Source organism: Aethalodelphis obliquidens, unplaced genomic scaffold, assembly GCF_003676395.1.
Source record: "Aethalodelphis obliquidens isolate GAN/ISIS:26980383/991018 unplaced genomic scaffold, ASM367639v1 scaffold21, whole genome shotgun sequence".
Lineage (NCBI taxonomy): Eukaryota > Metazoa > Chordata > Mammalia > Artiodactyla > Delphinidae > Aethalodelphis > Aethalodelphis obliquidens.
The window spans coordinates 13396624-13409801 of NW_020837965.1; the positions used below are offsets into that span (position 1 = coordinate 13396624).

General features: G+C 33.8%; 1 protein-coding gene across 8 annotated transcripts in view; it reads left to right on the plus strand.

The window, feature by feature from the left end:
- The window catches only part of SPATA7 (spermatogenesis associated 7), a 35945-nt gene that overhangs the window by 5114 nt on the left and 17653 nt on the right, over positions 1-13178 (plus strand). For 2 of the 8 annotated variants that reach the window (XM_027120243.1, XM_027120244.1), the window contains exons 3-5: positions 1369-1464; positions 4925-4972; positions 11260-11393. In XM_027120243.1, coding sequence (XP_026976044.1) covers positions 1369-1464; positions 4925-4972; positions 11260-11393 — 278 coding nt within the window. Of the gene's footprint in view, positions 1-1368; positions 1465-1715; positions 1793-4924; positions 4973-11243; positions 11394-13178 lie in introns of those variants that run through there. The other 6 variants (XM_027120247.1, XM_027120249.1, XM_027120248.1 and 3 more) reach the window with 6 other exon arrangements.

Genomic DNA, 13178 nt, shown 5'->3' on the forward strand with positions numbered 1-13178 from the left:
TAGCTTAAAATGTTTTAGCCTGGGTTTTTAGGCAAAATACTAATTGAAAGTCTTTCTTTCCTTACTTACATGAAAAATCCTTTATACTGATCCTCCAAATGTGAAAGAAGAATCATTTTCCGTTACTTCATTTATTTCTTTGTAATAAAGCATATATACACATAGAGCCAGAATCATAAACTTTGAAAATCAATTTTTAAATAAAAATTTTGAACTAGTTTTAAAAGATACATATATAGAAAAGCAGGATAAAGAACAATACGTCGTATACTAACTTTTTTTTTAAAGAATATATGTGCAGAGCTGGTATAGGAATAGTGATTGTAAGTATGAGTTTGCCTTGGTTCACATCTAAACTGCATCCTTTATCAGCTCTGTGACCTTGCAGACCTTACTCACATCTCTCTGCCTCAGTTTGCACGTCTATTAAATGGTGATAATAATGACTAAATGAGTTTTTACAGGTAAAGAGCTTAGAGCAATATATGCATGGTACCTATTCAATAAATGTTTTTAGTAGTAGTTGTAGTATTAGTGTCAAGATTATCATTATTGTATATACTTCTATTATGCATAGAATTTCCTTGGAAGGAAATTCTGCCCTAGGGGTCAGGGCAGGAAATTCACTTGTTTTTCAATGTCTCTATGCCATTTTAGCTATAATTTTTAACCACATGCATGTATTCTCAAAAACTTTTTAATATTTAAAAAAGTTATGCCTACATTTACATTTTATACATTTAAACTAATATATACATGCTTAATTCTAAGATTTCTTTTAACAGTTTAGAGGAGGTCAAGAAGTTTAATGTCATCCAATTTCTTTGTAATTATACTTGTCTTAAGATAGTCCTAATACTTCAAAAAGAATGCAGTAAACAGATTTGTAGGTCTTGTTTTCAGATGTAAAATTAGAAGTTTGCATCTCAGAATAGAATCTTTGCCTAGAGTTTTGGAGTTTGGGATTTGTTTGATTTCCCAGACTCCATGTATTCAAGTGTTAACAATGGTAACATTATTTTATCATCAGGCAAGCAGCTAAACGTTTTTAGTTATGAGATTGAGAGCTGTCAATAAGAAATAGTTTTGTAAATGTAATGGTAGATTATATTTCTCAGTCTCTTCCCAAAACTCTCAGGCTTGTAAAACTTATTCCTAGAAAGGTTTGAACGCAAAGTAGTGAATAGCTCGTTATCAGTGCAAGGTGACAGCTAGGACATATTCAGCATCACAGATATAATGTCAGTATCTCCGTGGTTAAACTTCAGAACATTTTATAAAAAGGAGCTTAATAATCAGTAACTTGTTTATCTCATGATGACTTTTATATTTTAAATATATAATGATTAAATATGTTTTAATTTTTAGCTTTTTGCACTGACTCCTCCTCTCTCAGACTAAGTACCCTCCAACTGGTCAAGAATCACATGGCTGTTCACTATAATAAAATCCTTTCAGCCAAAGGTAAAAACGTGCAAATGTTAATTTTCTGTACCCAATTTAAACCCTTCTCAGCTTCACTTCTAATTAATGTAAATCTGTAGCAAAAATGAATACATTATATACCCATGGGTTTGTGTTTGGTGTAGTAAGATACCAGCCACAGACTCTATATACCTAGCAAATTCAAAATGCCATTTTTATTAACTGTATTTGAATGTAATATCTATGTTGTTTCATTTTACCTGTTATTCCTAATATATTTTTGCGATTAGATGCTGATCTTAATATAACAAAAGTTTATGATCTTCTCTGCTGTTTTCAAATTTGAAGAAGCAACACAGAGAAGATGGTAACTACAATTTTTTCTTTTTGTCAGCTTTATTGAGGTGTAACTTAAATATAATAAAATGAACTAATTTTAAGTGTACAGTTGAAATTTTTGAAAAATATATACATTTTTATGATCACCACTACAGTCATGCTATAAAAGAAGGATGGACTAACTACAGCTTGCAGGCCAAGTCATCCTGCCACCTGTTTTTGTACAGCTCCTGAACTAAGAGTGCTATTTATATTTTTAAATGGTTGAAAAAAATCAGAAGAATAATATTTTGTAACATGTGAACGTTACATAAAATTGAAATTCTGTCGTCCATAAATAAACACAGTCACATTCATTCTTTTACACATCGTCTATGGTGGCTTTTACACTAAAAGGCAGAGTTGACTAGTTGTGACAGAGGCTATATCACCCTGCAAAGCCTGTAGAATTAGCTCTCTGTTCCTTTACGGAGAATGTTCACTGACTCCTGGTATAGAACATTTTCATCGTCCCAAAAGGTTCTCCCTGGTCCTTTGCAATCACTCTCTTCCCTCCAGTTCCTGGCAACCACTGATCTCCTTTCTCTCACTATAGTTTTGGCTCTTCTAGAATTTCATATAAATGGAATTATACAATATGTATCATTTTGGGTCTGGCTTATTTCAGTTAGTTAACACTTTTGAAACTAATCCATGTTCAGTATTTCTTCCTTGTTATTGCTAAGCAGTATTCCATTTAATGAATATACCACAATTAGTTTATCACTTCATCAGTTGGTGGACATCTGGATTGTATTGACTCACGTTTGGCAATTAGGAATAAAGCTGCTGTACACATTCACATAGAATCTTTGAATGTATGTTTCCATTTCACTTGGATAAATTTATTTACTAGGAGTGGAATGGTGGCGTAATATGGTAAAGTGTATGTTTAACTTTATAAGAAACTGCCAGACTGTTTTCCAGAGTGACATTTTTCATTTCCATCACTTCCACATCCTCACCAACACTTCCTATTGGCAGTCCTAGTGGATATGTAATGGTATCTCATAGGGTTTTAGTTTCTATTTCCCTAATGTCTAATGATGTTGAGCAACTTTTTTTCCCCTTTTTTTAATTGAAATATAGTTGACATACAATATTACGTTTCAGGTGTACTACATAGTGATTTGACATTTGCATACATTATGAAATGATCACCAAGTCTACTAACCACCTGTCCCCATAAAAAGTTAATTGCAATATTATTGACCCTATTCCTTATGCTATGTAGTACTTATCCGTGGTTTATTTGTTGTATAAAGGGAGGCTTGTACCTCTTAATCCCCTTCACCTATTTTGCCCCCCATTTCCAGCTCCCTCCTTTCTGGCAACCACTCATTTACTCTTTGTATCTGAGTCTTTTCATTTTGTTTGTTCGTTTTGTTTTTCGGATTCCACATATAAGTGAGATCATACAGTATTTGTCTTTTTTGTCTGACTTATTTCACTTCTCATAATACCCTCTAGATCCATTCATGTTATAGCAAAAAACAAGATTTCATTTTTTATGGCTGAGTAATATTCCATCATATATGTACACCACATCTTCTTTATTCATTCATCTATCAATAGTCACTTAGCTTGCTCCCATATCTTGGCTATTGTGGATAGTGCTGTGGTGAACATTGGAGTGCATATAGCTTTTTAATTACTGTTTTTATTTCCTTCAGGTAAATTCCCAGAAGTGGAATTACTGAATCATATAGTAGTTCTATTTTTAATTTTTTGAGGAACCTTCATACTGTTTTCCATAGTGATTGTACCAATTTACTATCCCACCAGCAGTGCACAGGGGTTCCCTTTTCATTGAGCAACTTTTCTTATGCTTATTTGCCATCTGTATATCTTCTTTGGTGAAATATCTATTTAAATTTTTTGCCCATTTTTAAAAAATGGATTGTCTTCTTAGTATTAAGTTTTGAGAGTTCTCTTTATATGAATATGGGTCCTATGTCAGATACATATTTTGCAAATATTTTCTCCCAGTCTGTGACTTGTCTTTTCATTTTCTGAAGTTTTTATTATGAAATAACTTTAGGCTTACAGAAAAGTTGCAAAAATAGTACAGAATGTCAAAGAAACCCTTCACCCAGCTTTCCCTGATGTCAAAATCTTCCAAAGCTATAATACAATTATTAAAACCAGGAAATTAATATTGACACATATTATTAAATACAGACCTTATTTGAATTCCACCAGTTTTTCACCAATGTCTTTTATTTTTTAATTTTATCATTAGAAGAGCTAAAGTTTTTAAATTTTGGTTCGTGTTTTCTGAAGTTTATATTTTAAATGATTAAAAAATCTAAAGAAAAATATTTTGTTATATGTGAAATCAAGTCCAGCTTTTCAAATTTTTAATAGTTTATGCTTTTCATATCCTGTTTAAGAAATCTTTGCCTAATCTTAGGTCATTAAGATTTTCTTGTGTGTTTTCTACTAGAAGTATAAGTTTTAGCTCCTACATTTCAGTTTATAATCCATTTTGGGTTAGTTTTTTTTATAAGGTATGATATAAGGATCACTTTTTTGCCTATGGATATCTAAATATTGAAGTACTATCTGTTGAAGAGATTGTCCTTTCCTTATGGAACTGCCTTGGCACTTTTTAAAAGACAATTGACCATATGCAAGAGTCTGTTTCTGGACTTACTCTTCAGTTCTGTTGATCTGTTTGTCTATTAGAATACCACACTGCTGTCATCACTATAGCATTACAGTAAGTCTTGAAATTAGATAATGTAGGTGCTCCAATTCTGCTCTTTTATTTTCTCAAGCTTGTTTTGGGACTCCAGTTACAAGTATGTTAAGTGAGTGATACAGGTAGGTTAAGTCAGTGATGCTCTGCACATTTGTTTTCCAGTCTTTACTCTGTTTCATTTTGAATATTTATATTGCTGTGTTTTCAAGTTCACTAATATTTCCTTCTGCAGTATCTAATGAGCTGTTAATCCCAACCAGTATATTTTTTATCAAAGGTATTTTTCATCTCTATAAGTAGCATAAAAATCAAAACAAGGAAGTGCAAGTTCTGGAACTTTTTGTGATTTTCGCATTTGATATTTATTGTCATTTATAAAAATTAAGAATAATATTAAACAACTGATCTTTCTTTCAGCTGCAGTAGACTGCTCAGTTCCACTAAGCATGAGTGCCAGCATCAAATGTAAGTAATTTTTAACATATTGCCTTTAAAAAAAATTATGGTAAACTACACATGACCTAAAATTTACCATCTTAACCATTTTTTTAACTTTATTTTTTTAATAAATTTATTCATTTTTGGCTGCGTTAGGTCTTTGTTGCTGTGCATGGGCTTTCGTTTTAGTTGCAGCGAGCGGGAGCTACTCTTCGTTGCAGTGCACAGGCCTCTCATTAAGGTGGCTTCTCTTGTTGTGGAGCATGGGCTCTAGGTGCGCAGGCTTCAGTAGTTGTGGCACATGGGCTCAGTAGTTGTGGCTCACAGGCTCTAGAGCGCAGGCTCAGTAGTTGTGGCGCACGGGCTTAGTAGCTCCATGGCATGTGGGATCTTGCCAGACCAGAGCTCGAACCCGTGTCCCCTGCATTGACAGGCAGATTCTCAACCACTGTGCCACCAGGGAAGACCCCATCTCAACCATTTTTAAGTCTACAATTCAGTGTCATTAAGTACATTCATATTGTGGTACAACTATAACCACTATCCATTTTCAGAATTCTTTTCATCTTGCAAAACTGAAACTTCACACCCATTAAAGAGTAACTCCCCATTCACCCTGCAACCATCGTTCTATATTCTGTCTCAGTGTATTTGACTTCCCTAGGTAACTCATTTAAGTGGAATTATCCAGTGTTTTTCTTTTTGTGATTGACTTATTTCACTTGCACAGTGTCCTTAAGGCTCATCCATGTTGCAATGTGTCAGAAATCTTCTTGCTTTTTAAGGCTGACTAATATTCCATTGTATGTACTACCATATTTTGTTTATATGTTCATAAGTCAATGAACAGTTGGGTTGTTTCCACCTTTTGGCAATTGTGAATAATCCTTCTATAGACATGGATGTACGAATATTTGTTTGAGATCTTGCTTTCAGTTTTTCTGTGTATATACCCAGAAATGGAATTTCTGGACCATATGGTAAATCTGCTTTTAATCTTATATTCCCAATTTCCAATTTGAGGGTTCCAGTTTCTCCACGTCCTCCCCAACACTTGTTCTCTGTTTTTTTTGATAGTAACCCTCCTAATGGGTATTGACATGCTGCATTTTGAGGAAGCATTTTCTAACTTTTAAAAATCATCCATAAAAGAAGCTTGTATTGTATTTCTCAGTATAAGAACTTACAGTTGAGCCCAGGCTCTGCCAGTAAATCACTGTGTAGCTTTGGATAAGTTATTTAACTACTCTGGGTTTCATTTTTCCTGTATATAAAAATTTGGATAGTACTGAAAAGATTGGCAAGGTTTAAGTTCTAGAATTCTGTGATTCTCACTGCCCTCAGCTTGTTAAGATTACTGAATTAGGGACTTCCCTGGTGGCGCAGCGGTTGAGAATCCGCCTGCCAATGGAGGGGACACGGGTTCGATCCCTGGTCTGGGAGGATCCCACATGCCACCGAGCAACTAAGCCTGTGCACCACAACTACTGAGCCTGCGCTCTAGAGCCCACAGGCCACAACTGCTGAAGCCTGCATGCCTAGATCCCATGCTCCGCAACAAGAGAAGTCACTGCAGTGAGAAACCTGCACACCGCCATGAAGAGTAGCCCCCGCTCACCGCAACTAGAGAAAGCATACATGCAGCAACGAAGACCCAACGCAGCCAAAAGTAAATAAATAAAATAAATAAATTTTTTTTAAATTACTGAATTATTCATTAAAAATACCATAACTGGCACTTTTCTTCAGATAAATATTATCTACTATTTGTATCCTAATAGCTAACTGATAAACATGGTAGTTATTTGTATCTGAAAAGCTATTGACATATATTATTATAGAATCATGATATATCTCCCCTTTGTATGTACATACATATGGTATGTACATAGAAAAATATTTCTATTTTTAGAAATCTTTACTAAGGAAATAATCAGACCACAAAATTTGAAATTCCTATTTTAAAATGTTCTGAAACATATCATTTAAGACCTTTTGAGGCCTTTGAGTCCAATCAAGAAATGCATACTTTAAAATAGCCAAAGAGCATGGATATCATAGCCTGTGCTTGTCTTACTGTAATTATATAAATATCAAATATTATAAACTTTAAGTTTAGTATTTTCTTAAGCTGCTGTTTGAACTTAATTGTTATTTACAGTTTGAGAGAGAACTTCTGCATTAAAAAATAAATAACAGCTTCAAGTAGTGCATGCCAAGTGATAAATGAATGAGAGCATAGATAGGAGAATGCCCCTTATGTGCAATCTGGGAAAGATCACAGACAACGGGATTGGTCGTACCTATCTCCGATTGTACATTTTCGTAATGGAACAGATAGGAACAGATGGGACTTAAGCTGAGCCAGTTGCCACCAGTGAGCATAGTGTCTTTATCAGGCCCTGTGCTTGGCACTTTGTATTCTCCCTCTTCTGTGACCTTTATGTTTGCAACAAGCCTTCATGTAGGTTCTCATATCTTTGAATGAGTCTTAGGATTCGAATAATTTTATAAGAAGGGTAAAGGCATTTTAGGCAAGAGTACAGTGTTGAGTATATATTTTTAAAGACCAGTTTCACCATAGCACACAAGCTATATGGGCTAGTCATTTTATGTCTTTCCCTCCTCTTTTGTAAAATGAAAGATAGATAATCTCTAAGGATCCTTCCAGATTTTTAATTTCTATGCTGTATATTTCTCCTTCTGTATCATATTAGTAACTTTTTATAGCACAGAAAACTGGTTCAATATTTTTAGGCTTTCAAAATCTGAATCATTTGAATTAAGGTGGTTTTACCCAGTTGACATTAGATCAAATAATCCTCTTTAACTAGGCTCTAAATGGGAAAGTTTTGCTAAATTTTCATACTGAACAAATTCCTGAACAATAGATGTATAAGACAAGATTATCTCTTTTTTATTCAGGTTGTGTAATTAACAAGCCTGAATGTATGTATTAATCCTCTCACTGAACCAAATTCACCAATTTAAAATCCAAATTCACCAATTTAAAATAATCAGGCATTTTGCATATTTTGTTTAGTACACTAGAGTTTATTCAGTGACTAATTCAGCAATTATTTATTGGACACCTACTGTTTGCTTTTATAGACCTTACATTCCAGTTGAAGGAGACAAACGATAAGCAAATGCAAAGAAATGAGTAAATATAGACTATATCAGATGGTAATAAGTGCAATGAAAAAGAATGAAGCAGGATAAGGGAGACTGGGAGTTTGGAGAAGAAGGCCTCACTGATAAGGTGAGCAGAGACCTGAAAAAAATAAGGGAGAAGCAAGTGGGTAAAGGAGGGAAGAGCAATCAAGATGGAGAAAACAGCACGTACAAAAGCCTTGACATGGCATTGTGATCAGTGGATCCAGGGGAACAGCAAGAAGAGCTGTATAGCTGGTGTGAAATAAGCCAGCTGAAGAGTGACAAGCGATGAGGTCACTGAGATGGGACAAAGAGATGCAGACCACATAGGGCTATGACTATTTGCAAGCACTTTGGCTTTCATTCTAAATGAAATTGGAAGCCATTGGAGGGTCTTGAGTAGAGGAGAAGGAACAGAGCCAGTTTAACTTTAAAAGCATCTTTCTGGCTGGTGAGTTAAGAATAGTCTATAAGGGTCAGTGGTAGAAGCAGAATGACTAGTTAGAAGACAGTAATTCAGATGAGAAATAGTGGTGACTTGGACCAAAGTGCCTGTAAGTAGAGGGAATGTGAAATGGCTGGATTCTGGAAATATTTCAGATGTGTGTCAACAGTATTTACTGATGGACTGGATGTAGATAGAATATGAGAGAAAAAGAAGAGTGAGTCAAAGATGACTCCCAATACTTAGAGTCTGTCAACTAAAATGACAGTTACAACTTACTGAAATGAGGAATATGATAGGAAGATATTTAGGGGAGGAAGTGAATCAAGAGTTAAGTCTTGGTCATTTTAAGTTCAAAATAAATACCTCTTAGAAATCCAGGTGGAGATGCTGAGGAGGCAGTTGGAATACAAAGTCTGGAGTTCAGGAGAGAGTTCGAGGATGGAGATAAAAATTCAGAAATTGACGGCATATAAGTTGTATTTAAAGAATTACTCCTATTTTTTGTTTTTAGAATTTAGACTTAGCTAGTGCTTATTTATCCCATGATATTTTCTGCTTTCAGTCAGTTGAGACAGGAGTTTTTCTTTCTGGCCATGTAAATGAAGAAAATTGTGATGGCTAGAAGAATTGCAAAGATTGTAATCACCAAACCAAAGTGTAATTAATAATCATTACTTTGTGTGTTACAAAGCTGATGCTCATTATAATCAGTATGAACTAACTTAGAAACAGGCTTTATAGACATATTTTAAAAAAGAAAGAAATCTGTGGTTTTGATTCATCTCTGTTTTTATAAGATATACTCTTCTGTCATAGCAGACAACTGACTTGATAATTTCAGTCTTTATCAAAGCTAGAACATCTCTATATACTTTGTTGAATTGTCTAAATAATGCCATATTCTAATGCATTAGAAAGACTTTTTTTTTTTTTTTTTTTTTTGGCGGTACGCGGGCCTCTCACTGTTGTGGCCTCTCCCGTTGCGGAGCACAGGCCCCAGACGCTCAGGCTCAGCGGCCATGGCTCACGGGCCCAGCCGCTCCGCAGCATGTGGGATCTTCCCGGACCGGGGCACGAACCTGTGTCCCCTGCATCGGCAGGCGGACTCTCAACCACTGCGCCACCAGGAAAGCCCGGCTTTATTTTTTATAGCAGTTTTATTGACAAATAATTTTCATACCATAAAATTCATGGATTTTTACTAAGCTTACAGAATTGTGCAATCATCACTACAAACCAGTTTCAGAATATTTTCCTCACCTTAAGAAGATCCCCAAAATGATAGCTTTGCAGCTGCTTCCTCATCCCACTCCTAGCCTTGGAAGCCACTAATCTGCTTTCTTTCTCTATACATTTGCCTTTTCTGGACATTTTATATAAATGGAGTCATATATGTGTTTTTTTGCATTAGACTTTTACTTAGAATGTTTTTGAGATTAACCTATATGGTAACCTAAATCAGTACTTCGTTCCTTTTTAATTGTTAAATAGTATTCTGTTGTATGGATAATGCCACATTTTGTCTATTTATCAATTGACTGACGCGCTGTTTCTGTTTTTTGACCATTATGAATAGTGCGCTATGAACATTCATGTACAAGTCTTTCGTGTGAATATGAATTTTCATTTCTCTTGGGCATACACCTGAGAATAGAATTGCTAGGTCATATGGTAAATTATACTTAACTTTTTAAGAAACTGCCAAACTGTTTTCTAAAGTGGCCATACCATTTTATATTCTCGCCTCCAACATAATTAGGATTTCAGTTACTCCATATCCTTGCTAACATGTTATTGACTCCTTTTTTGATTATAGCCATTCTAGTGGGTGTGAAGTGGTGTCTCATTATGATTTTAATTTGCATTTTCCTCATGATTAAGGATGTAAAGCATTTTTTCATATGCTTATTGGCCATTTGTATATCTTTAGTAAGTGTCTTTTCAAACCTTTTGCCCCTTTTTTTCCCCCTAAATCAGGGTGATTTGAAACTTGAAATTATCTTGTTCATTAAGTTGATATAGATTCCAATTAAAAAGTATATGTTAAATTTTAAATTTTACATGAAAATACAAGTCATTTTACTTATGGTTAGCCTTCTTTTTAACACTGAAACTTGACTAGCTTTCATTTTGCCATTTTCAATCTTTGATAATGACTCAATACCTGACTTAATGCACACTAAAATGTGAAACCCCCTTTTTCGTTTGTATTTTCAAATGACTAGCAGTTAAGAAAAATGGAAATCAGTTATCCTAATTAAAAATAATGTTTTAAAATTTAGTGTCATTTTTTTGACTCATATAAAGCTTAAATTTTTATAGCATATGATGGTATTGACAATAATATTTCATTTGCGGGGGAGTATATGGATTAATTCAAACTCTGCATTTGGTGATTACAGTTGCAGACAACACGGTCAAGCATTTCTAACCTTTATATCTCTATATCTGCTAGGAATTGCTCCCTTGAGCCCTTAGGCTTAATCAATTTGTCATATCTTGTTTCTGCTCTTTAAATAGTCAATCCATTTGAAGTTTCTATGAATTAAATATTTGTTATCTTTATACAGAAAAGTATATGGATTTTTATTTACATATCAGTAGTATAAACATTTTTAGCAAGAAAAAAGTGCCCTTTACTAGTCGTCTAACACCAAAAAATTAATTTTTCTATTTTATTCTGTATTTCAAAAGATTTTTTTCCCCTCAGATGCAGACCAACAACGACGAGAGAAACTCAAAAAGGGATTAGCACGGTGTGAAAGGGAATTGAAATTAACTAAAACTGCAATGCAATCCAATTCTAAAAGTAATTCCAAGTCATTATTTAACACTCTACAAAAGGTAAGGTAGTATTTTTACCTTTTAAAAGTAAATGTTTCTAAGATACTTCATTGGTGGTGGAACCTGACTTTTTGATAATGTTTACTATAGGTCAGAATTGGTACACTTTCCTGTAAATAGCCAAATAGTAAATATTTTAGGCTTTCCAGGCCACAGCTATTGTGTCTCTGTCACAACTATTGTGCCATTGGAAAGCAGCCATAGACAGTACGTAAATGAATGGACGTAGCTTTGTTCTAGTAAAACTTTATTAACATATAAGGTGGTGGGCCAGATTTGACCTGTAGGCTATAGTTTGCTGACCCCTGCTTTAGGTTTTTTGTGATACCCTTTATCATCTGATTAAGGGAATTCTTTTCGATTCCTAGTTTGCTAAGAGGATTTTTTTCCTTTCTCATGAATGTGTGTTAATTTTATCAAATTCTTTTTCTGCATTTTTTGAAATGATGGTACAATTTTTCTTTTTAATCTGTTCAAATGTAGTGAATTATAAGAGAGTTTCTAATGTTAAATCAACTTTGCATCCCTAGTATAAACACAGGTTTGTCATGATATAATTCCTTTTTTTTATACATTACCAGATACAGTTGCTAATATTTTGTTTAGGGTTTTAGCATCTATGTCCATTATTGATATTGACCTGTCATTTTCCCTGTTTTCTGCTATGTCAGGTTTTGCTAGCCTCATAAAATAAACTGGGTGCTATTTCCTCTTTTTCCATGCCCTAGAGTAGTTTATGTAAGTTTGGAATTATTTGTTCCTTGAATTTGATGGAACTCAGCACTAAAATTATTTGGGCCTAGAGTTTTATTTGTGAGATTTTTGACTGCAATTTTTGAAATCATTATAGAACTATTTTCATAAGTTGTACATATGTAGAAGGTTGTCCATTTCATCTAAATTTTCAAATTCTTGGCATAGACTTGTTCATAATATCTCTTAAATCATTTCATAATCTCTCTTGAATATGTATTAGTTCTTCTTTTTATCCTAATGTTGTTCATTTGTGCCTTCAGTCTTTTCTTTATTATTCTCACCAGAGATTTGTCAATTTTATTAACCTTTTTAAGGGCACATCTTTTATTGCATTGATCCTCTCTGTTGTACTTTGTTTTCTAGTTGGGTAATGTTCATGCTTTATTTTCCTCTTTTGGCTTTCTTTGAGTTTATGTTACAGTACTTTCTTCTACTTCTGTTTAGTTTATTTTCAGCCTCACTTCTTTCATAGTATGAGCATTTTTAAGGCTATATATTTTCCTTCAAGTGCTGCTTTAGCTGCATTCCACAAGTTTTGATATGTGGTATTTTTATTATGGTTCAGTTCAAAGTATTTTACAGTTTCCATTATAATTTATTCTTTAACTCAAGCATCTTTTAGAAGTGTTTATTAATCTCTATTTTTTTTCCTGGTTTTCTCTTTGTTACAGATTTCTAGCCTAATTGTATTTTGATCAGGGAACATCTGTGTGATATCCATTTCTTGAAATTTGTTGAGACTTGTTTTATGGCCCAGTAGGTAGACAGTTTTTTTTCCTTTTATTTGTTTGGACAATATTTTGTAATGCACTATGTCATATGTGTTTGAAAAGAAAATATATTCTGTAGCTGTATGTAGTATTTAATATATAGTGTATGCATTAGATTAAGTTTTATATCTTTTAGGTGTTCAAATCTTATTGATCTTTTTGTCTAATTAGTCTATCTTTTATTAAGAGAAATCTTTCACATGATTATATATTTAGCTATTTCTCCAAGAATTAGTACTAGCAATTTTTGTTTTATATT